At 34.3% G+C, this 26493-nt stretch overlaps 9 protein-coding genes and 1 non-coding gene across 10 annotated transcripts; 6 read left to right on the top strand and 4 right to left on the bottom strand.

The window, feature by feature from the left end:
• Nucleotides 1-1446: 1446 nt before the first annotated feature.
• On the bottom strand, nucleotides 1447-2021 carry PHYBLDRAFT_158404 (hypothetical protein). The gene has a single exon (XM_018433781.1). It carries the CDS (start codon nucleotides 1952-1954, stop codon nucleotides 1775-1777), a length of 180 nt encoding a protein of 59 aa, XP_018293480.1. The 5' UTR covers nucleotides 1955-2021; the 3' UTR covers nucleotides 1447-1774.
• Nucleotides 2022-2637: 616 nt separating this feature from the next.
• On the top strand, nucleotides 2638-2710 carry PHYBLDRAFT_t97. The gene has a single exon. It is a non-coding gene; the product is annotated as a tRNA-Pro (tRNA).
• Nucleotides 2711-3460: 750 nt separating this feature from the next.
• PHYBLDRAFT_132671 (hypothetical protein) lies at nucleotides 3461-5746 on the top strand. The gene is made up of 8 exons (XM_018429511.1): nucleotides 3461-3662; nucleotides 3754-3835; nucleotides 3972-4176; nucleotides 4262-4313; nucleotides 4425-4523; nucleotides 4637-4744; nucleotides 4803-4989; nucleotides 5119-5746. Exons 1-8 carry the CDS (start codon nucleotides 3612-3614, stop codon nucleotides 5358-5360), a joined length of 1026 nt encoding a protein of 341 aa, XP_018293481.1. The 5' UTR covers nucleotides 3461-3611; the 3' UTR covers nucleotides 5361-5746.
• Nucleotides 5747-6137: 391 nt separating this feature from the next.
• PHYBLDRAFT_99290 (glycosyltransferase family 62 protein) lies at nucleotides 6138-7583 on the top strand (the record flags this gene model as incomplete). The annotated part of the gene is made up of 5 exons (XM_018444092.1): nucleotides 6138-6455; nucleotides 6583-6852; nucleotides 6959-6977; nucleotides 7201-7289; nucleotides 7422-7583. Coding segments are annotated over 5 exons (858 nt in total), but the record flags the coding sequence as incomplete, so codon positions are not given.
• Nucleotides 7584-8229: 646 nt separating this feature from the next.
• On the bottom strand, nucleotides 8230-10286 carry PHYBLDRAFT_166684 (hypothetical protein; the record flags this gene model as incomplete). The annotated part of the gene is made up of 7 exons (XM_018435461.1): nucleotides 8230-8504; nucleotides 8578-8711; nucleotides 8939-9038; nucleotides 9149-9365; nucleotides 9479-9583; nucleotides 9690-9896; nucleotides 10026-10286. 7 exons carry the CDS (start codon nucleotides 10284-10286, stop codon nucleotides 8230-8232), a joined length of 1299 nt encoding a protein of 432 aa, XP_018293483.1.
• A 587-nt stretch (nucleotides 10287-10873) lies between these two features.
• PHYBLDRAFT_30672 (hypothetical protein) lies at nucleotides 10874-12384 on the bottom strand. The gene is made up of 2 exons (XM_018439968.1): nucleotides 12307-12384; nucleotides 10874-12142 (listed from the first exon to the last, which is right to left on the bottom strand). The coding sequence occupies exons 1-2, from the start codon at nucleotides 12345-12347 to the stop codon at nucleotides 11152-11154; spliced, it is 1032 nt and encodes a 343-aa protein (XP_018293484.1). The 5' UTR covers nucleotides 12348-12384; the 3' UTR covers nucleotides 10874-11151.
• Nucleotides 12385-16825: 4441 nt separating this feature from the next.
• Nucleotides 16826-19206, top strand: PHYBLDRAFT_77705 (hypothetical protein). The gene is made up of 6 exons (XM_018443289.1): nucleotides 16826-16995; nucleotides 17097-17215; nucleotides 17407-17598; nucleotides 17693-18809; nucleotides 18933-18959; nucleotides 19068-19206. Exons 1-6 carry the CDS (start codon nucleotides 16927-16929, stop codon nucleotides 19083-19085), a joined length of 1542 nt encoding a protein of 513 aa, XP_018293485.1. The 5' UTR covers nucleotides 16826-16926; the 3' UTR covers nucleotides 19086-19206.
• A 1670-nt stretch (nucleotides 19207-20876) lies between these two features.
• Nucleotides 20877-21416, top strand: PHYBLDRAFT_158406 (hypothetical protein). Its single transcript, XM_018433782.1, has one exon. The coding sequence runs from the start codon at nucleotides 20940-20942 to the stop codon at nucleotides 21294-21296; it is 357 nt and encodes a 118-aa protein (XP_018293486.1). The 5' UTR covers nucleotides 20877-20939; the 3' UTR covers nucleotides 21297-21416.
• A 214-nt stretch (nucleotides 21417-21630) lies between these two features.
• PHYBLDRAFT_143689 (hypothetical protein) lies at nucleotides 21631-22251 on the top strand (the record flags this gene model as incomplete). Its single annotated transcript, XM_018431042.1, has 3 exons — nucleotides 21631-21699; nucleotides 21762-21792; nucleotides 22010-22251. 3 exons carry the CDS (start codon nucleotides 21631-21633, stop codon nucleotides 22249-22251), a joined length of 342 nt encoding a protein of 113 aa, XP_018293487.1.
• A 2615-nt stretch (nucleotides 22252-24866) lies between these two features.
• Nucleotides 24867-26473, bottom strand: PHYBLDRAFT_166688 (C2H2-type zinc finger transcription factor; the record flags this gene model as incomplete). The annotated part of the gene is made up of 3 exons (XM_018435462.1): nucleotides 24867-24926; nucleotides 25154-25452; nucleotides 25741-26473. 3 exons carry the CDS (start codon nucleotides 26471-26473, stop codon nucleotides 24867-24869), a joined length of 1092 nt encoding a protein of 363 aa, XP_018293488.1.
• Nucleotides 26474-26493: the final 20 nt, after the last annotated feature.

Raw genomic sequence — 26493 nt, forward strand, 5'->3', positions numbered from 1 at the left:
TATATGGGATGTTATTTCTTCTTTATCTACATTCAGAAGGTGAAGATACGTCTTTGAAATATACAAGGTTTTTATCATTTTGAAAAGTTTATGTTATATGACTATTATATTTATCGTGTCTCTTTGTGCAGGGTCTGGGGGCTGAGTCTGGTGTAACTCCACGGCTTGAATTCTGAGGGTGTAAAGAGTACCTTATATCTTTATTCTTTTAGATGTTCTTTTCTTTTCTTTTTTTTAGGAGAGGGGACTTGATAAATTGTTTTTTAATGCTGCTAATAAAGCGAAACCAGCGTACCTTGTTAAAAAATATATAAATGAAAATTACTGCTGCTGCTGTTACTTCTCCTTCTGCTACTACTTTAGCTCCTAAAGTTTCTATCTAACAACCAACATGGATAGCATCGATAAATTTAACATCCTTTTTTATTGTAATCAAAACTTTCTTCCCGATATACAGAATATTATACTCCGGAAATTGAGGAATTAAAATATAAGCAAAGCCCTATTAGTGTATACACTGTTTTTTGTTGATGATTTTTAGCTAAACTATTAAACAAAAATTTTTTATTAAAGATTAAATAAAATGTTTTGTTAAAGGTCAATTAATGAGTTGCTTTATAATATGCTATTAAACTTAAAGATGTGTAGTAAAGCATGCAATAGGTAATTCGCATAAAAGTAAGTAAAGAAAAGTACAAAGTAAAGTAGTGACTGCATCTTTAGAAAACATGCCCAAGACTTATATTTCATTTCGATATCTTCAGCAAAGATTTGAGAGAGTCCGGCGTTAGTTATATATACACTTCTTACTACTGTAACTTAATGTTCAGCCTTTAGTTTAAATTTAATTAGCTTTCTGAAGAATTAAAAAAAAGCAGACATTTTGATGTTTTCATTGATACAGAATGTCAAATTTAACTTGCATTTTAATAATAGTATAAATATATAATGATTATATATTAGAATATTAGACTATTAGACTAAATATAAATAAATAATATATACTCAAGGTAATGTGGTATTCAGTTCAGGTGTCTGATTCCATATCCTTATGCTACTATTAAAGTATTATGTTCTTCTTCTTTTTCCTCAGTAATTGATGAAACATAGTCATTTTTTGTCTTTGTATCTTATCAAAAACAATATGGCTTAAAGCGGTATTCATTTATTTTGGACATTCTATCCATGTATGTTGTATAGTTTAGGTGTCGTGCTTCCATATTTCTTATTTACTCATTATAAAAAGTTGCTGCTACCAGTGAGCACTAATAAAATTATTCCTCTTAAATATATATATATATATATATATCAAAATATAAAAGGGTATAAATTATTAATGTAATTATACAAAGCAGCAAGTTAAATATTATAGAATATTATTATCATTGGTGGTATCAAATAGATATTTCTATTAAATATAGCGCCCCATATAAGCCCTTTGAATCTACTGGGGGAAAATAGTAAGAATTTGCTTTATTTATAAAATTATCATGTATATATATATATCAGCATATGTTTTATTTTATAGCATTTATATTTATTTTAGCTCAAGGCAGCAAGAAGATGAATATTATTATTTATATTTATAAAAAAAGAAATAAAATTAATATAACGGCTAGAGAGTATTTATGATAAATGAAAAAAAATAGTGTGTACATATATGAATTGATTATAAAGTATTAAAGTATTTGTTTGGTCTTGTATATAGTTCCTAACTATATATATAGGTAAAAAAAAATAGGAAGAAATAACGGTTTCTGTATGTAATAATAGACTATAAGTTTATCAAAACATCGTCTTTTTGGTCTTTGGTATATGTAGGCTCGACTGTTTTATCTGTAAAATAACCTCGGGGTACAAATGACACGGCTTGAGCAAATGATAGTATTGCAATGAAAATGTAGATGCCAAAGAGAGTGCGTAGGAGTGAAGAATTTATGGTGGTAAGTGACATGGCGATGATGATAAAAATAATAACAACAACAAAAAATAACAATCAATACAAGATTTTTATTTGAAATTTATATCAAAATCATCCAATTTTTATATGATACATACACATATATATATACACATAAAGTTTGGAATGTGATTTATAATATTAGGCTTAGAATCAAGGGGGACATGGCTTATCTTTTTTTTTCATAAAGGCTCAAGCTACTAAGCCCTGAGAATACTATTATTCACTTTTTTTCAAAAAATATTCTATAAATATAAACATTGATTTGAGACAGTATAGCTTAGTTTTATGCTGTACATCTTGGTCTTTAAATACTTCCTCTTTCATTGTAAAGTGATTAGTAAAATAAAAACTATAAATTAAAAGAAAAGTTACTTTTTTCTAATATTACTTTATTTTTATAAAAAATTATTTACTAAGAAACAAAAGGCTAACTTGCAAGTATAATATATGAACTAAAGAAGTTATATAGTTAATGAAAGTTATATTATATATATTTTATTTTTTATTTATTTTTTAAAAAAGTAGGAAATGAATTTATTTCCCCCTCCGGATAGCATTCCAGTATGGCCCGCACAGTATATAAGTCCGACTAATTATAATGTGTGTCCGGTCCGGACACGGCTATATAAGAGATGACGTATGTATATTTTGTAATTTATAATAAGACATGTAAAGGGTTGATGGTGTAGTGGTTATCATTCTCCGTTTGGGTCGGAGAGGCCCCGGGTTCAAATCCCGGTCGACCCCATTTTTCATTTTTAAAAAAAGCGATTTTTTTTTTTTTTCAAGAAACAGAAAAAAAAACTATAAAAATCAGGCATGGGTTAAACTTTACAGAACTTCTTTATTTTACATTTATTTTGTTATATAGAACCAAGTCTTTATTAAAGCAAAAAAAAAGAAGAAACTCAATTGCTTGTTTGTTTAGAAGGACAAGATTATCTATATTTCAATACAGTTTAGGAACAAAGCTAAATATATATAAGAACAAGAATGAAGAAGATATCGATTTATATTTATTTGATTTTATAAACGTAGAAATGAATATATTTCTTTTGGTTTATTGAAGAAAGAGAAGATTGTTTTTTTAGTTATGAGTATTACAAGTAAACCAGTAAATGGGATAAAATGTTTATATAAATATGTTTTAATTATATCAATTTTTCTTTTTATGCATTTTCCCCTTTTTTTACCTTTCATTATTTATTTAATTGTTCAAATTTTCTGCTTACATAACTATATGTATACTTCTTTTAAATATATATTATACAACCACATACATTATTTCACAATAGAACCAATAAACGAATTAACGAATTAACGAATGAAACACTGTAATATAAAATAAACATGAGCATATACATCATTAGCGGGAATTGAAACATAACCTTGAAGAAGATTTCTTATGACGTGCGAAACAGGAGTGATTTCGCTATATCTCATTCATCCAATTTCATTACTTTTTTTTTTAATTTTTCAAAACCAAACCCACCAAAAGAGAAACGAAACTCCTCCTCCTACTACCCCTCCTCAATCTCATTCTCATTCTCATTCTTATCTTCTTCACACCACTAAGCCTCCCCTCACTCTCTCTCTGTCTCTCTCCCCTTTCTTCTCTATCTCTACCTTTTAATTTTTGACATATCCAATGTGCCGTCTACTGCTATACAAGGGCAAACAACCTATTTTGCTTGCTCATGTAAGCTTATTTTTGTATATCTAGTTTGTTACAATAAAGAAGAAACTAACGCATGTTTATTTATAAAATAAAATACTTTAAATACTTTAAGCTCTTGACTAATCCCGCTCATTCCATCATCAATCAATCATTCGACTCAAAACTAAGACTTGATCATCGAAGACCACTCAATGGTAAACAGTCATCATTTGTATATATATATATATATATAAATAAGAAGAAGGAAAGCAAGCCATAAATTAATATTGATATTGATATATAAATCAATCAATCAATTGTTTTTTTTTTGCTTTTAAAAAAATCATATAGGCGATGGATTTGGTGTCGGTTGGTATGATAGTGAACCAGAAAAAGATACCCGTATTACACCCTGCATCTTTACCTCTGTAACTCCAGCATGGAATAATACCAACCTTGTAAGATTGGCTGAGAAAGTCAAGAGTCCGCTTGTATTCGCTCATGTAAGAGCAAGTACTTCTGGTGCAGTAACAGAAGTCAATTGTCATCCCTGGAAGTAAGTTTATAAATATATATATATATATTTATATAAATTCAACATAGAACTTTAATAACTGATGATTATACATACAATATTATAGCTATGGTCGTATCATGTGGATGCACAATGGAGGCATTGCTCAGTTTGATAAAGTAAGTGTGATATATGTATATTTTTCTATATGTACGTTGATGTATATGGATGTGTACATTTATGACAGCTGAACTCACAAATCTTAACAAAATCACATTTTGTTTTGTTAGATTAAGCGCAAGCTGCAGAATTCTCTTCCAGAAGAGCTTTTCCTGTTTGTTCAAGGAAATACTGATTCAGAATGGGCCTTTGCCCTCTTTTTGAGCTTTGTAAGTTTGATTACTACTTATATGTATACTTACATACCTACACACATACATGCATACAAATGTATAAAATTATATTAACAATATATATAATGTATACATCATTATCACCGTAGCTTTCAAATCCAAATGCCGAACGATTTGAACACCAGGAATTAAAGGAAGCAATGGTAAAGACAATCGCACAACTTAATACCTGGACTGAAGAGGAAGGAATCAAAGAGGTAAATATAAATATTCTTTATTTTATTTTGATATTAATCTTTTTATATATATATATAGCCATCTCTGTTGAACTTTGCTGTCACAGATGGTGCATCTGTTGTATGTGTGAGATACATTAGCAGCAAGACAGAAGAAGCGGCTTCTCTTTACTTCTCTTCAGGCACTCGTTTTGAATGCTATCAGCCAGGTTATTACCGTATGATCAAGGCAGACAGAAGAGAGGATATGGTAGTAGTTGCCAGTGGTAAGTTTTTTTGTTTTAATTAACCAATTAATTAATTATCTATATATCTATATAACTAATTTATCTTCTTAACATACCAACTAACCAAAACCAAAACAAAACAAAAAACCTGTTTTATTATCATTATAGAACCATTGACATTTGAAAAGGCTGATTGGCTTACTATTCCAACCAATACTGTGCTGGTGATCACACCAAAACTCAATGTACTTCTTCAGCCTATCAAAGATCAGTACTATACAGGTGACAGAGGACTCGAAGTTAAGGTTGGAGAAACAGAAGTAGCGAGGATACCAGAGCCCAAAGCCCAATTATTCAAGGCACAGGTAGAGGAACAAATGCGACATGATAGACCAATGTCAGTCATATAAACCACGACCAAAAGAAAGAAATAACAACGAGAACAACAAACCAAAAAGTCAAATGGTTTAAAGAGCAAATCTGCGTTCCAACAAAACATGCATCTAAAAATGAAATTCTCACAAATCACTGCCATAACTTACAACCACTCTACCACTCTACCTTTCTCCCTTTATTCTTTTCACCCCCTTCCTCCCACCCCCCTTTATATATGTACACATACATACACATATATATACATATACATATATATATCCTTTCTCCTTTTCCTCTTCCTCTTCTTCCTCTTCCTCTTCCTTATTCCTTGTTTTGTTCATTATCATTCTATCTGTTTCATTTTTCATTGTATTATTTATACTTCCAAATACATAATATAATTAATATTCTATATATACATACATATATATATATATATACATACGCATACACACATATATAGATATATACCTATGTATATACTTCTTTTATATATATAAAAAAATCACATACAAATCAGACCTTTATTGCCAAAATAATCAAAAAGAATAAGATATAATATAAGCGCATAATTATATCAACTTATAATGTCACTGTCGTCTGAAAAACTAATCTATACACCTGTGAGAGGCAACCGAAGACTTGCAATTATCCTCCTTTCGATTCTGTCTTTCATTGTCCTCTCTCTCCTCACCCTTTCCCGGACGTCTATCAACCTTGGCTCCTGCGCGGGAGGCCGTACACTACGATCCTCATTCAACGAAGCCCTGTTTTCATCTGGGCGGTTCTTTGGGACGGGATATCCAACCTTTGTCAACCTCAACGATCTCCAGGCAACCTCGGACGGAAAGTCCCGACAGGAACATGTTCTCATCCTGACTCCTCTCAAGAACGCCCAGCCTTATCTTGCACGCTATTTTGAGCTGATTGACCGGATGACCTATCCAAAGCATCTGGTATCCATCGCATTCCTGGTCTCGGACACAACTGACGAGACTGTCCAGATCCTAAAAGACCAGGCAGATGTGTTTCTCAATCGCAGGGATCCTAGGAACAGATACCATCATATTGCGATATATGAAAAAGATTTTAAATTCGATATGCCAGAAAATGAGCGCCACAAATTCGAGGTAAAATAAATAAATAAATAAATTAATAAATTAATTATATATCAGTATATTTTATCATGGTTGTTGTTAGTCTACATATATATGTTTGTAGATAATGATATCTAAATAATAATAATAATCTTTTTAGCTTCAGCCTGTTCGTCGCTCGTTTATGGCTCGATCTCGTAATTACCTCTTGACTGCTGCACTTCGTGAAGAACATGCATGGGTACTTTGGCTGGACGTAGATGTGGTTGAATATCCGGCCGGGATCCTCGAGGATCTTCAAAGTGTTGACGTTGATATTGTTGTACCAAACTGTCTTCGGGAGACAGAAGATGGCTCATTTTGGGGATATGATAAAAATAACTGGCAGGAAACTGAACAGTCTCTGGCGATCCAACGTGATCTTGATCCTGTAAGTAGGAACCTGTATACAAATATAAGCAATATACTACTAAAGACTAAACAAACAAATCAAACCAATATATATATACTTATTTTTCGGATTTTTATTTTTAAAGGACTATGTATTACTTGAAGGTAAACTATTGTTATTGTTATTATTTGACCACCCCCTCTTTTCTATTCATTTTTTCTCGTTTTTCCTTATTGATCATTCTCCTTTCTTCTTCTTCTTCTTCTTAAATCTTACTCCTCACACCAAAATAAGAAAATGAAATCAAAGAAGAAAAGATATCAATTTCACAACAATAGCAATAGCAAATAACAGTAATAATAATAACCATTTGTGTATGTTATTTAGGCTATTATGAGTTCCTTACTGGTCGGTATTTGATGGTAGACATGGAGACACATCTTCCAAAACTCAATAAGGTTCCTTTGGATGGTGTGGTAAGTCTAATTTATAAATACATATGTAACTATTTGTAAATAATAATAATAATTCTAAATTTTTGATTTGATTTGATTTGATTTGATTTGATTTGATTTTTTTTCTTACTATTATTATTGTGTATATCCCAGGGAGCAACTTTTACACTTGTAAAGGCCAATGTACATCGGGAAGGCGCCAATTTCCCTCCCTATGCATTCCAACATCAGGTTGAAACAGAGGGGTTTGCAAAGATGGCCAAAGCCATGGGATTTGGAGTCTATGGTCTACCCAGTTACATTATTTATCACATCATGAATTCTTAACAGAAACCAAAAAGAAAAAACAGCAACAGCAACAGCAACAACAACAAAAAGCAACAAAAGACCACACACCTTACCCCCCCTCTCATTCTCCTTTCAAATATTAATAATAACTATTCTACTCTATTATATCATTTATTTCTTAAACTATAAACCAAGCTAAAAGATATAACAAGAATAATAATATTTACGCGACAAACTACTGTATTATCTTTCTTTTATTTCGCTTCGTTTGGTAGTCTTTAATTACTATTACTACTATATATTTATATTCATATATACACTACTTTCTGTCTTTAACCCAATACACTATAATTTAATCAAATGCATTCTTGAAGAAAATAATATATACGATTAACATTAGACTTTATAAACGCATAAATATGTACAAGCATCTATCGTTTTGGTTTTGTTTGGTTTTGTTTGTTTTGTGGTTGTTGTAAAATTGCTTCTGTATTTATGGTTGATTATCTGTTTCAAGATCCAAAGAATTTCCTTATCTTACCAAACTCTACCGACTAAAAACCAAACAAACTACAAGATTTAAATAATAAATAACAATAATTCCAATTAATCTTCATTTATTCATCGATATAATTATGTGTGCTGGATTATATATATATATATATATATAAACTTATTCGGTCAATATTAAAGTGTCTTGAGAATTATCCGCTTGCTCCCACATGAGATTCATCTTGGTATTGATGATATCGTCTTCATAGAGAAACATGCATGTCTGGGTATCTGCATGGAACGATACTCCCTGGAGCGTCTTGGACATATTCATTGTCTTTGTTAGATCAACACTGTAAAGATGTTTGAGAGATCCATTACAAAGTTCCCACAGCTCGGCCCTCATGGACATGGTATCCAGAACACATTGCCACAAATGACAAACGTTATGTTGCTCTATAGAAATAATATTTATGTATAAGTGTAGTGTAGTGTAGTGTAGAGCGTACATTTGTCGATTGATTTTTACCTGCTAATGGAACCAATTGAGAGGATAATATCCTTGACCGCACCAGAGATTTGGCTTGATAGGTTGTCTGCACAAACCGACATGAGAGATCTGTAAAGTCAATTCTAAAGATACTAGTTGCTGCCTGCGCTTCACTACACGTGTACGTGAATAAATAAATAAATAAATACATATATCCCCTCACTTTCACTTTTATCTTCACCATCACCCACCCAATAAAAAGGAACGAAAAGAGAAAGAAAGGCGGGAAGTCGAGGGAGGGAAGGGGGGAGGTGGTAAGAGGGGAAAATACTAGATTTTATGACCACCCCCTTCTTTATCTTATTTACAATGTAATGTTGTATCTATTCTATTAGTTTACCTGTATTGGTGATCATCAAAGAGCCCTTGACACACAGCCAAAAGTCTTTCTTTGGATGAACCCTTATCTGATTGGATCAGCTGAAATGACACCACAGGTACTGAAGAATCCAACCACACACCCAATATATAAATAAATAAATACATATATTATAATTAACCAATTAATCATAATAGTGATACTATTTGCATATCTGATACTTTTGCTTACAAGAAGACGGTAAGATTGGTTCAAGATCAACAAAAGATATGGTCGGATTCATTGTCCAATGTCTGGACCCTTTGCACACCAGGACATCGACGAGCCCATTGATTCCACCCACAAGAATGCACACAGACGATGCATGGACGGGAGAAGAATCAAGCAGTTCTATTGCCACACTAGTTCCACCACTCACCCTAGATCTCAGCAATGTACATGGATGTATCTTTTACATATACGACAAGGTCATAAGAAATATAATCTTCTTCATGTCTTCCTATTCATCAATCTAAAACTCTCTATTGTATAATCTATAGTGTATATATCGGTGCATTTTACCATTCTTTTGCTCAAATTGTCTGGGTAGAATTGTATGACATACAATGCAGCATCTGAAAACCCACATGCAATCCAGTGACATTCGTAATTTTTACCGCTATCTGCCTTGAAAGAACAACATACATTATTAGAATACGTTTGAGATGAATTTACTCTTTTTCTTTTCTTTACCAATAGATGTATTTCTATATTTCTATATTTCTATATTTACTTTTCTATATGTTGCTTCTGATATTGCTACTGAGGTAGAATATCCCTTCATTGGACGGTCAAGAATGATAGGATAACATGTCATCAGAAAAGGATCAAATACAAATAACTGGCAGTGTCTTTGATGGTTTGGATTGATAGTACACGCCATTATGTAAAGGTGAACGCGACCATGAATAATGCCATGTTCAACCGAAACTATATAAAGCTTTTATATAGATACATATTGTATAGTGTATAAGCAATTGAACTATTCTTTTATATACAATATATATATGTATGTATGTATATACGTGAAATCTCTCTCTCTTTTTTTCAATTTGATTCACCAATCTACCTCACGATTCTCAAATCCTTTGAGTTGATTGGCAGACATGATCGCATATACTTTATAATCAGACACTCCTAGATCTCTGATCTCTAGCATATTTGTGTCATAACGATAACAGGCTACAGGACAAGTGGTTCCAGGAACACACGTTGTGGTTGCAGAATAAATGAATGACGCATGTGTAGTTTTTGGATCAAACACATGAGCTGTTGAATTAAGGCGAGTTTTTGTAATTAAAGGCACCATTTTGAGATTAGCAATGATCATATATAAAATAAAATAAATTAAAATAAAATAAAATAAAAAGTAAAGAGAGAAAGAGAAAGAACAAAGAAAAATAGTTTTTTGTTATTGTTGTTGTTGTTCTTCTTCTTTGCTTCTTCTTTATTGGTTTTGTTTATAATGTTTGTTTATTTTATGTACTCTTTTTTGCTTCTATCCTTTTTTTTTTATTTATTTATTTAAAAAAAAAGCTTATTCTATTAATTCCTTAACATACCCCTCCTTCTCCTTCTCCTAATTTCTTATGAGTTTGTGTTTCATTTCTTAATATATTGTTCTATTCATATGAGTCTTATCAGACTTTGATTCTATTGATATTAGGATAATGATAATGATAATGCTGGTAGTAAATAGCAAATGCCTTGTTTGTTTATGGGGCAACTATAAAAGGGCAGTTTATAAAGGAATAAGAATACCTAACGTATATAGGTATGTGGTGTGGGTGTGTCATTAGCACGTTATAACAAAGTTCTATTGAGGTCTTTGTAAGGAGATCAAGTAAAACTGTATTGGTTAATATATCACCAAAAACAGAAAAGAAACACTTGAAAACACAGGGATCTTGTTAAAGTAATGTTTATATATCAAAAAAAGATGTTTTATTAAATGAAAATAAATAAAAATATATGTTTATTAATGTGCTGTATATATGATACAAGAATGATCCGCAGTACTCTACTGCCTGGACGTTACATTCCTTGTTAAAATAAGAAAAATAATAGAAAAAATAAAAAGAGAAACTTTACAAATATATATAAGATATATATAAAGAGAGAGAGAGAGAGAGAGAATGTTAGGTATACAGAAGATGTGTGTTTAGAAGAGTGATATTGTGTAAAGTATGTACGGCTTAGACGTCACGGACGATAGCTTCAGGGGAGGCGCCTTCATACACAATACGGTACACAGTGTCAAAGAGAGGGAACTCTGGAACCATATCCTTTCCGGTCAAGAACTCGTGAACCTCTTGTGCGGTCAAGGTGCCCTGCAACTTCTGGCCGTTCAACAGCTCGGTCTCCAGCTGGGCAATGGGCTTTCCGGTTTTGACAAATGCCTCTGCGACCTTACGGTTGCGGCCACCAGAGCAGGTTGTGATCAGATCAGCTGTTCCACAGGACTCGAAAAATGTCTCGTTTTGGACCATGTCTCCAAAGAAAGTCTGACCAAACTTGCGCATCTCCATGAGGCCAAGACGGATGATGGCAGCCTTTGTGTTGCTGCCGAGACCAAGACCGTCTGAGAAACCAGCTCCGACGGCAACGATGTTCTTAAGCGCACCACACAGCTGGACACCGGTGTAGTCTTTGATGACATTGATACGGAAGTAGTCGGTGTGGAAGACACGGTGCCAGACTTGTCCATCCTCAACGCTCTCACAACCAATAGTCGATTCACAGAATCGCTCTCTGGCAACCTCGTCGGCAATGTTGGCACCACTGAGTGCAGCACAGGGGATGTCCAGAATACGGGAGATTTCCTCAGAGAAGAGGCGTGTACCCGAAGGTGTGATCTCGAGTCCCTTGATGAGAGAGATGGCTCTAGCGCCAGGAGAGAGCGAACCCTTCATCTTTTCACAGATTCCACGAACAAACTGGTGAGGCAAGACAAAGATGACCAGAGTAGCGTCTTTGCAGGCATCGACAAGATCGGGTACGGCAACGACATTGACAGGAAGAGGGACGCCCTTGAGGTACTTGACGTTCTCGTGGTCGTTGTTGATAATATCGGTCAACTTCTTGCCGTCGATCATTTCTTCGAAAACCCATTGGCGAACGGTGGGAGAGAATTGCTGAGGGTACTTGTGGACGTTGTTACCAATGATCTTTGCAATGGCAGAACCCCTAAGAAGATAACCAAAAACAATAATAGCATTAATATTAAATCCTTAAAAAATAATAATAATATATATACACAGTATATAAAACTAGTAATCTATTGTAATCTAATCTAATGTACTGTATTGTATTGTATTGTATATTCATAAATGCTCTATAGAAAGTCTTACCAGTTTCCTGAGCCAATAATGCAGACATGTTCGAGAGACATCTTTAAAGTGTGTAGTAGAAAGAGAGATGGGAGGAAGAGATAATAGTTCTTGAAATTTGTTACAAGACAGGCTTCCTTTTATACTTCCAGAGCGCCTTTACAAAACAAGACGTCGGTGTATGTGTGTATGAGATTTACTGATCCGATATATACTCCGAAGTAAAGCTTTTTTTTTCTGTTTCATTTTTGGACAATGATGGTGTGCCTGAATATGGTAGACAGCCCTTTTTTTTTAAAAAAAAAAACAATTCCACTCCCCCAAAAAATATAAAATAAAATATTATTATTTTTATTCTATTGATATTTATTGCTAAGAAACAACCTCAATCTAATTCTGTTCTATTCAGTAATCCAATAAAATGGAATAAAATACAATGATACGATTTTATTTTTTATTTTTTTATTTTGTATTTTATTTATCTTGGAAATCAAAAGGATTTGTACTACTTTTATTGATGTGCATTATCTCTAATGTTTATTCCTACGTCAGATTTGTTACCATGGCTATTGTATATAAACTTTTTCCTTTTGCTATTATTGTTATTAGGTGAATAATAAATAAATACAAAATTCTATTCATTTTGTTGTCATGGATTTTAATTCTGATTTTTAGATTTTGATTCTGATATATGTTTTATTAGTATTACTATTTATATACAAATAAATAAAATATTAGCACAGAATTGAATTGAATTGAATATTTGAGCACCCAGAAATCAAACAGAAATCTCATGTTAACAAATCTCTAGAATCAATGTTATAAAACAATATATACACCAATTATCTATATGCTGTTCGTTCATTCATTTATTTTTTTATTGAGAATTTACAAATCAGATTACTATCGCCGCTTAACACAGGAACATAAACATGTATATAGCATAATATAAAAATAAAGAGTGAACAAATTAATGAGGGCAGAAGTTAGAGAGGTTAGGTTCTCTAAATGACTTTTGACTTTTTGGTTTTGATGAGGATGATAACCAAAAATTTTTTTTTGGGGGGTGCTGTATTATCTTTTTTATTTTCTAATATATATAAATTAACTGATAGACATCTAAAGAATACGATTCGCCTTGTTTAAGAAAGCGCCAGGGACGTGCAACCACGATGACGCTTCCCGGATTATAATCCGACTTCCGATAGCAGAGAACCGATTCACCCTTTACGTCATGCTTCAAGTTATCAAGTTTAGTCGTATCTTTGGCCATCAACCAAGACTTACCTCCATTTCACGGTGCACACAAAAACCAAGGAGAAAATGAATGAATATATGTATACTATAAGTTTTTACTTCTATTTCTATGAGCAATACATGTAAAAATAGGATTACTTTCTGATCTCAGAGGTCAAGAAGTCAGTTGCAACAAAGCGAAATATAAAAATATTATAATATATAAAAATTCAACATGGTGGTGATGGTGACGATTATAATAAAGAAGTATTTAGCTATTCATATATTTCATATATTATAAAAGTTACAAATACAAATGTACTTACTCAAACACATACAAGTTACTTCAATTTCTTGTTTTTGAAAATCTTTATGTTCGTCCACAATCAGAGAGCTTTAGGGATACTACTTTTAAGCCTCATGTGGGGGATCAAGGTTTGATCATTATCGATCGAGAAATAGTAACAATAATATGAAATTATCACACGTCATCACATGTTATTATACATATCTATCCATCTATCTCTATCTATTTGCATACATGGCTACCTAACTACAATGTAATTTCATCATTGAAAAAAAAAGCAGAATACTTGTATCATCAATTGACCCTTTTATTATTGACCCTATTCTCATTATCGTTATCATCTTAATCATCAGCATCATATAGAAATATATTCTTTTTACTTATTAATTAATTAATTTATTAATTTATTAATTCATTAATTAATCGATTGACTTTATACCTTTTTTTTTACGCTAGATACAATAGTGTTTTTTGAACTTGGTCATAAATACAAAATAATAATAATATACAATAAACATACACATGTAATGGTTATCATCAAGTCAAAACATCAACAAAAACCATACAATTTAATAATAATAGTAATAGTAATGATAAATCTTTGGAATACAAATAATTGCATATATAACAAAGCGAATACCTACTATTCATATCCATAACCATATGAAGTAGAGTAGTAAAGAAGTAGATTTATCAAAGTTAATCTAATAAATAAATACATCATAGAGTATTCAAAAATCTATCAACGGAAATGTGTATTGACAATCCCAATCGATCATTTTTATTTTATTTAATTTTATTATAGTGTAAAAGCACAAAGCCACGAGGATATTTATATACATAAATTATGGTTTCAAGACTTTGGAGGCACGTTAAAAACCATTTGATTTTTATAAAAGTATTCCACAAAGTAACCGCAAAGAAAAAATGTGACAAACAATAATGATATGAAAACTTTCTTTTTCTTTTCTCTTCTCGCCAAGTAACATTGATCCTATTCAACTTTCGTTATATAGTAAGTGTATTAAAGTAAACTTGGCTTAGATACAATAAATCAAAAGCCAAAACAAGAAGCAAGAAACATTTACTCCCCTTAGACTTAGATATCTTCTTTTTTTAAAAAAATATACATTTGTTAAAGTAAAATAGAACAAAGAATTCTACTTGCAGATAATTGTTAATTAATGGTACACACACACACACACACATATATATATATATGACCTATTGATAAATGTAGAGATAAAGAAGAGCAGTATATATATATATATATATAGACTGGGGGAGTAGAAAAGTATATAGGGCCCGAATTAACGGAAAAGACAATCAATCTTCAAGTCTTATCAGCTTGAAAAATAAATAAACAAATGAATAAATAGGCGTGCTTATCTTTTCGCTTTAACAACATTGAATGTATTTCATTGTACTAATATTTTTTTTTTTTGATAATGGTACTTCCCGTACCATATCATGGTTTGACCAAATACGTACCTAAAGACTGTTTTGACGACGATTGAAGTGCATATATCATGACTTTAGCAGCATTTTCATATTACCGTTACTTTTTTCTTACCTTGATTTTTCAAAAGAATTGTACTAGATTGAGTACACAGATTCAGCTTATCTTCTCAGCCTGGCTTAATGAGGAGCACTACCTCTCTTTTTAGAGAGGGTGTCGACTAAAAGCAATTTACCATCAAATTGTTATCCCGCCAAAATAAGGTACTGCGGCACTTTAAATCTTCGGGAGGACGTTTAAATACAAAAAGAATTGGAAATGGGTAACGTTAAAAGTGCACCAGACTCGAGTAGTCACAGTCATTGGTCTCATAAACTATTAGATAATTTTTGGGCTTTATAATAGATAACATATATATTTATGCTAATTATCGTCCAAATAATTATGAGCATGCTTTTCAAGATAAAAAATGGAAATGTTTTAAAAGTCCGCAAACAAAGAAAAAAACGGAATTACAAAAATTAAAGGCAGAAAACAGTAGCTTTGTCTTTGTAATATCGTTAAAGAAGATGGGTTAATACCGTTTATCTTGTAAAAAAATGTTTTTTTTCATGATAGTAAATAATGTATACCCAAGTAAAAGCATTACTTTCTAATCCACATGTATAATTTTTTTGAAAGATAGGCTATGATTGGTGGCTGTTATAGTCTGGTGCACTTTTAATGGCATCACTATGGGAACCGTGGTGTGAAACAAGTTTAACAAAAGGATTGAAATCCTTTAACAACCCGGTTCATTAGCCCAATACATTACAGCCAAATTTCGATATAGTAGAAGCTGTGGACTTGTAACAATTTCCTACCAGTCCTCATCCTCATCCTCTTAATTTTATTTTTCATTGTAAGAGACAAAAACTTATTAAATCGTTCAAAAAAAACAGGTTTGACTTATAAAAGAGAGTTAAATGCCTGAGGGAGATATTGTTGAACATACAAGATGTGGAGATAAAACGGTAAGCTAATAGTAAGTACAAAAATAGGAACAAACCTAGAAAATACAGAGATGAAAGAAACATAATAAAAAAAGGAAAAAATAGATAGTATCATGGGAGAAAGTATAATGAACTTAAAAGAGAGGGAGAACTAGTTTACAAGATGGGATAACCGAAAGAGAAAAATAATTGTAGCGCTTTGTTCATAAAAGTAACTATGTTGGCAGGAAGGAAAAAAAAACAGATTAAAAACAATTCTCTAGCATGGCTTTAATACTACAGCAAGGACGCCACTTAGAGCATAATATTAATCAGTATTGAGGAAGGAGAGAGAGAGAGAGAGAGAGAGAGAGATATCAAGGGTCTCTCTAATACCTTAATTTGGTTCTGCCTTCTTCCTTAGTTCCCAAAGAAGAAACAAAGGGTATGTCGGACATTAAAGTATACTTTGATGATTCGCTGTCGTTTGATCCTATGGCACTCTGCCAACTCCACACATACACATACACACACACCTAACACAACCCATCCAATTGCAACCCTTCACAATACAATCTACTCCCATAGCACCTTTCTTCCTTCCCTTATATCATTTTTATTTCTTTCTTTTTTATAAGCAAGTTATTATTTTGTAATATTCATTGACAATGCCAGAACCTACAAAAGAACAAATTCAACTAGTATTTAAAAAACTCAAACAAAACAGATACAACAAGGCAAGGGAATTGCAGATTTAGACGCGTACATCATAAAAAAACAAGAGAGAAGAAAAGTCTAATAAAAAAGAATTACTTTATTATCAATTATATATACACAGTCTTGCTTTGATTGTAATTCAAAGAACCCAACATGGGCTTCAGTTTCGTTCGGAATCTATATTTGTACCGATTGCTCATCTGCCCATCGTAACCTTGGTGTTCACATTAGTTTTGTGAGGTAAGAATAGGAAATCTGGCATCAAAGGACTTGGAATGAAAGAATATATATATGTCAAAGCATATTATTCAATAAAATAAAATGAAATAAAATATGTATTGTTATTATTATTATTATAATAATAATACTCTTGTGTGTTTTATCTATTCTCTTCACCTCATTAACCCATTATTTCTTTATCAATTACACAGATCTACTGTTCTTGACTCCTGGACTTGGAGCCAATTACGTCTTATGAAAGTTGGTGGCAATCAGCCCGCAACAGAGCACTTTTCAAAAAGCGGCAGTGGATCAAACAAGGATGCTAGAACCAAATATGGAAGCAAGGCTGGGCAACAGTACAAAGAATTGTTGGAAAAGAGAGCAGCAGAGGATTTAATTGCGTATGTCGACTTTTTTTTGTTTTGTTTTCCTGTTACGTTTACAAAAAGAATGTACATATACATGTGTATATTTAATGCCATCTCTTTTTTTTAGAAACCCTACGTCCGTAGTAATCGAAATGGACAGTAATGCTGAACAAGAGGAAGAAGTACAACAGACCACACCTGCCAAGAAAGAAACCGAAGAGGCAGCAGAAGAAGACAGTGAAAAATTATCGGATTCTAAAACGGAAACTACACCCACTCCACAACCACCATCACAATCACAATCGCCATCATCACCTCCACCTCCACCACCACAATCATCATCAGCCGAAAATCCCGCCGAGCCTTCTACTCCTACCACTATTCCTACAAATACACAAGCTAGACCAACCATCGCTTCAGCCCGTAGCTCAACACGCACCACTATCGGCGCTAGAAAAACTGGTGCTCGTTCAGGAGCAAAGGCAGGAAAACTTGGTATCAAGAAAGCACCTGTGAACTTTAACTTTGAAGAGGCCAAGGCAAAGGAAATAGAAGATGCTGAACGCAAGGCCAGATTGGGTTACTCTGAGGCAGAAAGATCAGAAGCAAGCACCGAAGAAAGTGCTCAACCCGAACGTCTCCGGGCTGCTGCACCCACGTCTTCTCGCCTGAATTATCAAGACGAAAGTGCTAAACAGAATGAGGAAGTTGAATATGAAAAGCTTGGATTCGGTATGGGCCGAATAGATCTGAAGGAAAAGTCTGGTGAACGGAATGCTGGAAATAATAGTTCGAGTGCAAATAACGGCAACAGTACTAATGGTAGAGGCGGCAGTAAAAGTGGGTTTGGATCGATGCCAAGAGTAGAATCATATGGTGAAGAAAACAGCCAATCCGCACGCGAAAAGTTTGGCAACGCAAAGGCTATTTCTTCAGATCAATTCTTTGGAAGAAATGCCTATGATCCTGCTGTGGCTGCCGAACAATCGGCTAGATTGTCTCAGTTTAAGGGTGCACGCGCAATTTCATCTGATCAATACTTTGGAAGAGAAGATGATTTTGACGGTAGTTCAACTGGCAACTCTGGTGGTGTGTCTTTGGGTGGATCTGGAGTAGGAATGGGCGGTGCTGGCGATTGGGATGCACTCCAAAATGCCGCCAGTGGTATGGCGCGTACATTTGTAGGTCAGGCTAGTGCTGATCTTGATGCAGTAAAGGATCTTGCAGAAAACGCAACAGCAAAGGTAAAGAAAAAACAGATATGTTTAAATTTACATTTTGGCTTGACCTTTGATTTCTGTTTTATTTTCAACGAACGAATAATCACCATACTAACACTAATAACAATTGGTTTATTCTTATTTTAGTTGCAAGACATTTTCCATGATTTACAGGTAAATTTTACATAATTTTGTATAACCAGAAAATACATATGGTTTTAGAGAACATCTTTTACTAGAGGAAGAACCAAAAAAATAATAATCTAACAATGTATTATATAGCACCGTTACAACTATTAGACTATCATGTCCTAGTCCAGCTGTTTCTTTTATATCTTCTTCTTTGTAGATAAAGAAGTGTTTCAAAACCGTTTCTCCATTGCTATTACAATAAAATAAAATTATAATGCCTCTCATATTCAAACAATTTAGTGCATCTTATTCTTCTTGTTTATCAGATGACAAATGTATAACATTAGCTTTTTAAATAGTTTTCTTTATTGTCTGCTCCTTATTTACTACTTTTGAATTATTATTATTATTTATTTTCAAAAAAAGAACGCAACTTTTGACTATGTATACTCGAAACCTTGTAACAATTTGTATACACATACATACATACATATATATATATTGGGACCGAGGGGGAGGAAATTATGAGGTAAAGTTTTCATATATTGCATCTTGGTTTTACATCTCCCGTCCAAAAACCACCAAAAGGTTTAAAACCACAATCCCAAAAGTAGCTCTATACCTACACTATCCTTTTTTCTTTCTTTCTTCCTATTTGATTCTCTCTACTGTATATAATTATATAGTTATACAGTTATACAGTTTTTCAGTTATTTTGATTACTCTGGATTCACCTATATTCATTGACTTGATATATAGACGAGTATTATATCCAAGCAAAACAAGGTTGTTATTTATGTTTATTTTATATTTGAAAACACGACAGGATATTTCATACCTTATTTAATTTATTTGTTTCTTTTTTGAAACAAGTGCCATTAAATTCTCGGTGCTTGCGACATTTTATTTATTATTAATACATATATAAAGAAAGGAGAGAAACGTTTCCGAAAAGGATAGAATATAATACATAATTATATTTATTAAAGAAGCGGGATTATTAAGACAACAAACGTACAAAATTTATATAAATATACAAGATACACACAGACACATATTTACTACATATTGGATATGGAATCCGAAACAAACTCATTCAACAAATACAAGATTGTCGAATACAATGATCAGATATTCATGATTCCTATTCGACGAGTCAATCGACAATCTGTCCTACTCTTTTCTGATGTCCAAGCGCTCGTACCATCTGCAACTGCATTGGTGTCAATGGGAAAATTGATTCCTTTCGAAATAGATCCCTTTAGTCTAGTCGAACTCGAACCACGACGAGTTGTCATAGCAGAGCAAGATACTACCTGGGAGGCATACTCCCCAGAGCAACAGACAAGACAAGGCGCCAATCGCAAGATTCTCCAAAAGCTTGTCGATCTAGAAACCAAGATTGATGGAATAACTCAATGTTTGAATAGCATGTTGATTCATCAGCAGAATGAACACGATCCTTCTCTAAATACTTTACCTCAAAACAGTGCACAGTTGCAAACAGAAATACCGACAGACTGTGTATCTGTGCCTCAACTCAATAGCATTACAAATCATTCTACACAAGACAGTACAGGAATAACACCACCAATACCATCAGCAACAATAGGAACAGAAGCAACACCACCAACACCAACACCACCAACACCGACACCGTCATCAACAACAACAGAGCCACCATCAACAGAGCCATCAGCAGTCGAAGACGAAGACGAAGACGAAGATGAAGAGGAAGATGAAGAGGAAGAGGAAGAGGAAGAGGAAGACGAGGACGAGGACGAGGACGATGAGGACGAAGATGAAGATGGAGAGGAAATAGAAATCAGACCGAACTCACATCCCGTACATGGTCAATCAAGAGAAAGATCCCAGAGCCCCCCACCTGCCTTTTCATCTTCTCCCCACACCGGAAATACTGTCATGAGTAGGGAAGCAGCTAGTGCAAATCAACAGCCTCTGGCAGAGGGAGATGCGCCTCCATCATACGAAACCTCAATCTTTGGCAGTATCAAGGCATTGATGCAAAAACTACACATATTTGAGAGACACATCCCCAATCGCCACAAATCACCTCGATGGCTGGTACGGAGAGTAGAGTGGGTCGAACGTGTTCCAAACAGCATTGAGCAAGTGGCGTATCAGATAGTCCAGCTGGAAATGGCGCTGTTGTGGACTGCTGTGACAGAAGCCTGGATCAACGAACGTGAAACATGGCTGACGTTGGTAGCCAGTGCACGGTCCGAGCGACACTTGGCAGGAGCATTAATTAGTTTGGAGCGACACACGCTAGTTATGGATGAACAATGGACCGAAGAGAAAGAACGTTGGGTAAACGAATTACTGGAGATGGTTGTACTGCCATTAAGCCATGGATAAATGTATATTTACATATATTTGGATTCTTTTAAACAATTTATATATCCAATATTCTTTTTCTTCCCCCCATTTTTTTCACGTGCTCATAGTTTTATTAAGTAAAAACATCTATTCTCCAATATATATATATATGTAAATTGTATTAGCTTTACAATACCATTATATAGCTACCCAATGTGTTCATTCTTAATTCAATTACTAGGGATGTTAATTGGTCAAGTACATGGCATGTAGTAGATGCATCCATGCACATTCGAACAGCCCGATGACTTTCCCTTTTTATTTTTAGTTTGTTTGTTTCTGTGTTTCTTTGACTGTGCTGGGTAATAAAGATATGATCAGTCAGAACACTATTTCTGCGACAGGGACACGTAAAATCCGCCCCAAAAACGTTGTCTTCAACGTAGGAGAAATCGCAACCAGCGAATGAGTTTGTGTGAGCTTATAGTCTGACAGCCTGGATAGCTTATATACTACATTCCTCGATTCCACCAAGGTACAAGACCTCATAACTAAAGTTTTCTTTATCAAGTTGAAAATATATCCCTAAAGCAAAGAAAAAAGAAAAAGACAGCCACAGCCACATCCGAATTCATAGTCAAGAGATTCTGTATTGTTGCATCCGCAGATTTTTTCCCCCGATACGAATATATATATATATAATGGAAAAATTAACCTTTACAATATTCCTGCATGCAAATATTTTTGGCGAGGAGCTACGCCAACTCTCCCAAAAGCTACCATCACCAACACCACAAACCAGCTCATGGAAGCCCTTTGTGGAAACAAAAAAAAAAAGAAAAGGCCCGTTTCTGCGTCTACCTCGAACGGCACAGCCAGTTCCTCGGTGAAGGCACTATATGACTTGCATATTTCTACTGTTTCTAAACGCTCCTTTCTCCCCAACTTCCACCTGGCATTCTCTGCCTCTGTCTACACCCCTTCCTCCCCGTAGCGCTGTTTTCTGATGTGGTGAAATTGATCATTTGGGCTATTTTAGCCAAATGCGCTACACAACAATTCTCACCCTATTGCCCTGTGAAAAATGCTATCACGGCTAATATGTACAACCTCCAAAAAAAAGGAAATGTCATTTAGGTAAGCCTACTTTTTCCCTTTAATCTCTTCCTCCCTCTCTTTGGTGTGAGAGGCAGAGTGAAGGGACATTGGGGGTTCCTTAATAAACACTACAAATATGTCTCTTGCTCCTCCCACCGAGATTTATTTTTCTATATCAAATTTTCTTTTGTCCATGAAACGCTAACGAGAGCATGAAAAGCGTTCCAGAGACTTTAATAGATTAAATAAAATAAATATAAATGATTGCTGCTTGAGTTTAATTGAATAGTAGAAATCAAGAATGTTTTTGGTGATATCAAAGCAATTAAGGCTAGACCACCCTTCCTTTCTTTTAGGTACTACAGACGGCTTTAGCAAGTAGTTTCCCCCACTTAACTAACTAACCAATTAATTAATAAATAGTCTCGTTCCAGCTCCTGTAGAATTTACTGAGAGTATTCCAAAAAGCATGTAAAATACAAATCTTACGAAATTCTTAGGATATTACTGAAGAAAATTCAAATAACTTGATATAAATAGTTTATTTGATAAGTAAGAGAATAATAACACAAGTAGTAGGTTCCTGCAGACAGGAGAAAGTAAAGAGAGAGAGCGAGAGAGAGAATGTGCTTTTGTGCTTGTGTGTTGTGCATGTGTGGTTTTATACACTAGACAAAAACGAAAACGTGATGATTAACTTTAAAAAAAAATTGCTTTAAGACTAAATTACTCACTACCAATATTCCCATCTTCAGTTATAAAGGATATATATAGATCTGATAGAAACAAGAGCCATTAAAGGGAGTTCTTTTCTTTTTTTTCCCAGGGAATTTTACAGTTAAAAGATTATTCAAAATAGTGGAATCTTTTAGTGATATAGGACAAGACGCCTCAAGTAGTTAGATGATTAATAATTAATTTATGGTCTTTACAGCGTTATTTATTACATAAACTCGAGTCAGTTTCACTTTTGAATAAGGAAGTCAGAATAACAAGCAAGAAACCCCCCCAATATATATGTAATAAACTAGGTTGGTGAGCCAGATTGTCAATTATTATTATGGGAATTCCAAGTAGATCTGTTTTCTTGATCCAATTTATTTATACCAATAAGATTTTTTGGTAAACTTTACAGCTTTCTTCATCCCTGGCTGTTTTCTCGGTTTTATTTTTATATCATTTTGGGTTGATAGCCTGGTCACCATTTGAAACCACCTTTAGTTGTTTCTTCCATTCCAATTCTGCCCTATTTCAACCATATTTGGCCCTTGAAATCTACATACAAATATCCATTCAAATAAATAATGCAATTCCTTTTTTTCTTCTTTTTCTGCTCTACCCCTTTATAAGATTTCATAGTAAATTTAAGGCCTAAAAACCAAACCCAAACCCAAAACCAAGGCAAACAAACAAATAAACAAACAAATAAACAAAAAGTCTAATACTCAAACCAATTTTATCTATTAAGCAAATCAGGACCCCTCTCTAAAATATAGAGTGGTATATTTTTCTGTAATGTACATAAATTTGTATACATGCATATTTCTTTCTTTCTTTATAAATATATAATGTATTTATACTAAAAGAAAATTGTAATGTGTAATGTTGTAAATTTGTGTATAAAACTGCCAAATAACAAGATTAAGCACTACGTTACACTAACAGGGTTATCTACCGAGAGAGAGAGTCAGTCAGTCAGTCAGTCAGCTAGTCAGTCAGTTAGTCATTCAATCAGAAAAAAATATTTTCCCTTGACTTCCCCCTTTCTTCCTTTATTATATATATATATACTGTATTTTAATTTTAATTTTTTTTTTATTTTTTTTTGGTTTGACAGCAAACATAATATAGACGTCATTTATTTATTTTTTGGGGAAATAGTTTAAAAGTGGGATTTGTTACATGTCGTTCTTCTTCTTGTTCTTATTTTGTATATTTTACTTTATGTACAGATTATTATTATTATTAATAGTATTATTATTATTATTATTATTTTGCTCTTTTTTTCATTTTTTTCTTTCATTGATTAATCAATTGATTAATTGAGTAAGTGATTGAGTGATTGTTTTACACACACACTCATATATAGATATGTGCGTATGTGTATGTATATAAAAACAAAGGGGGGGATGAAGAGGGAGAACTAATGGGGAATAAGCAAAGGGAAGATTTTTTGTGTGTGGAAAGGGGAGGGGATAGGTGTGCGTTACTGGTAATTGATACTGGTGTTGTGATTGTCGTGAATGTGAGTGTGAGTTTGAGTGTGATTGTGATTGCGATTGCGATTGTGGTGGTTGTGGTGGTTGTGGCAGTTGATTGTGGTGGTGATGGTTTAATGGTGATAATTGCTGTTGTGTGTAGTGTATTTTTTTTGAGATGAAAAATGAAGGTAAACAAATGTGTAAGAAATAAAACAGGGTTTCTTTTTCAAGAGATGCGGAAGTGTTGTGAAAGTGTTGTATGTGTACTGGTATGGTCTGGTTAGCTATCTTGTAGCAACACATCCCATCATTAGTTAACGACTCGCACACGCATTCCATAGCGTGCAATATCCATAAGAATCTGAGCAGCCTATATATATAAATTTGAAAATAAAATAAAATAAAGTAAGTATAATGTTCAATTATTCACAACCGTAATACATACATATATATATATGTATGTGAGTAAATAAGTAGATAGGGCAAATAGGTATATATATAGATGCCATTGGAATGTCTAATGTTATGTATTGTACTGTATTATGTACATACAGCTATAATAATTAAATAATAATATTATCAACAGAAAAACTTTACCTCAAGTAATTGTGCTTGCTGTTGTTTACTCAGAGACCTGCCCTGGAGCTCCTTCCAACTATCATCATGTTCCAGACGGTGACGTTGAAGGCAATTGGTGTGGCGGAAACTGACACCGCAATGGGTACACTCAAGCGATCCAAGTCCAACACAGGCTGCTTCTTCAAGGTCATCACACTCGTCTTCTTCTTCGTCTGGAACAATAAAGTACGGAGGGGTTGACGGTGGAGTGGTGTCGTAAGGAGAAGCTGTTGCGAATGAGGCAAGAGTTGCAGCTGCAGCAGATACGGCTTCATGTTCTTTGCGTTGTTTCTTTGTTGGTCGCTTGCGTTGTTGCTGTTGCTGTTGTTGTTGCTGTTGGTGCTGCTGCTGTTGCTGTTGCTGTAGTTGGTGCTGCTGCTGTTGCTGTTGGTGCTGCTGTTGTTGCAGTTGCTGTTGATGGTGATGATGGTGTTGTTGTTGTTGTTGTTGTTGTTGTTGTTGTTGTTGATGGTGATGGTGATGGTGTTGTTGTTGTTGGTGCTGTTGTTGTTGGTGCTGTTGGTGGTGGTGATGTTGCTGTTGGTGGGGTTGATGGTGGGGTTGACGATGAAGTTCAATGACTTCATAGTGGTAGTTGTTTGGAGGAGTAGAAGGTGGGCTTTGGTGAGCGGATTGTCTTCCAGGCTTCTTCTTTTCAACAGCACCACGACGTTTGCGTTTGTTAGGAGCGTTTGTGGCAGTGTTGACAGGTGGTTCGTCTAATCTACTGCTATTGCTAGAATCATCTCCATGGTGGATATTGTTGATAGTACTGTTTTGGGTTTGAGGGAGAGCGGACATGGGATAGGGTTGATGTGGATAGTAGTACATGCCATACGAATGACCTCCTCCTACAGCACTGGCTCCTCCAGCTCCATTGGTTCCAGTTCCGGCTCCAGCTCCAGTTGCAGCACCTGCTCCAGTTCCAGTTCCAGCTCCACTAACATTGTTGTTGACAGGTGCTTCTGACATTGCGTCGGAAGAACGGGAAGACATTGACAGGTTGGGAGGAGAGGGTGTTGGTGGGAAGATGTAAGGAATGGAGGCGTGGGGTGGCGGAAGGTGGTAGCCCGGTAGAGAAGAGGGTGGCGGGAGGATGAAGACCGGTCTGGGACTGGGAGACTCGGTAGGCTCGGTACAGTATCCAGCGGTTGCACTGGCTGGTACTGCTGTTGCTGTAGTGGATGGCGCAGCTGTAGAATAGAAGCGCGACGAGCCAAATAGTGCAGACGGAGGTGGAAGGGCACCCGATTCTTCACGCAAGGACGCTGCTTGAAGATCGGCTGTGTTGGCTGGCATGGCTGATAAAATAAGACGAG

Source organism: Phycomyces blakesleeanus (genome assembly GCF_001638985.1).
Source record: "Phycomyces blakesleeanus NRRL 1555(-) unplaced genomic scaffold PHYBLscaffold_7, whole genome shotgun sequence".
Lineage (NCBI taxonomy): Eukaryota > Fungi > Mucoromycota > Mucoromycetes > Mucorales > Phycomycetaceae > Phycomyces > Phycomyces blakesleeanus.

Bases quoted from the DNA above. Each gene is read 5' to 3' on its own strand.
- PHYBLDRAFT_158404 (XM_018433781.1), bottom strand. From the start codon at position 1,954: ATGTCACTTACCACCATAAATTCTTCACTCCTACGCACTCTCTTTGGC.
- PHYBLDRAFT_132671 (XM_018429511.1), top strand. From the start codon at position 3,612: ATGTGCCGTCTACTGCTATACAAGGGCAAACAACCTATTTTGCTTGCT. The intron at 3,663-3,753 runs GTAAGCTTATTT...AAATACTTTAAG, and splicing joins AACCTATTTTGCTTGCTCAT to CTCTTGACTAATCCCGCTCA. The intron at 4,990-5,118 runs GTAAGTTTTTTT...TTATCATTATAG, and splicing joins TATGGTAGTAGTTGCCAGTG to AACCATTGACATTTGAAAAG.
- PHYBLDRAFT_30672 (XM_018439968.1), bottom strand. From the start codon at position 12,347: ATGTCTCTCGAACATGTCTGCATTATTGGCTCAGGAAACTG. The intron at 12,143-12,306 runs GTAAGACTTTCT...TTATCTTCTTAG, and splicing joins ATTATTGGCTCAGGAAACTG to GGGTTCTGCCATTGCAAAGA.
- PHYBLDRAFT_77705 (XM_018443289.1), top strand. From the start codon at position 16,927: ATGCCAGAACCTACAAAAGAACAAATTCAACTAGTATTTAAAAAACTC. The intron at 16,996-17,096 runs GCAAGGGAATTG...ATATATACACAG, and splicing joins AACAAAACAGATACAACAAG to TCTTGCTTTGATTGTAATTC. The intron at 17,216-17,406 runs GTAAGAATAGGA...TCAATTACACAG, and splicing joins GTTCACATTAGTTTTGTGAG to ATCTACTGTTCTTGACTCCT.
- PHYBLDRAFT_158406 (XM_018433782.1), top strand. From the start codon at position 20,940: ATGCAAAAACTACACATATTTGAGAGACACATCCCCAATCGCCACAAA.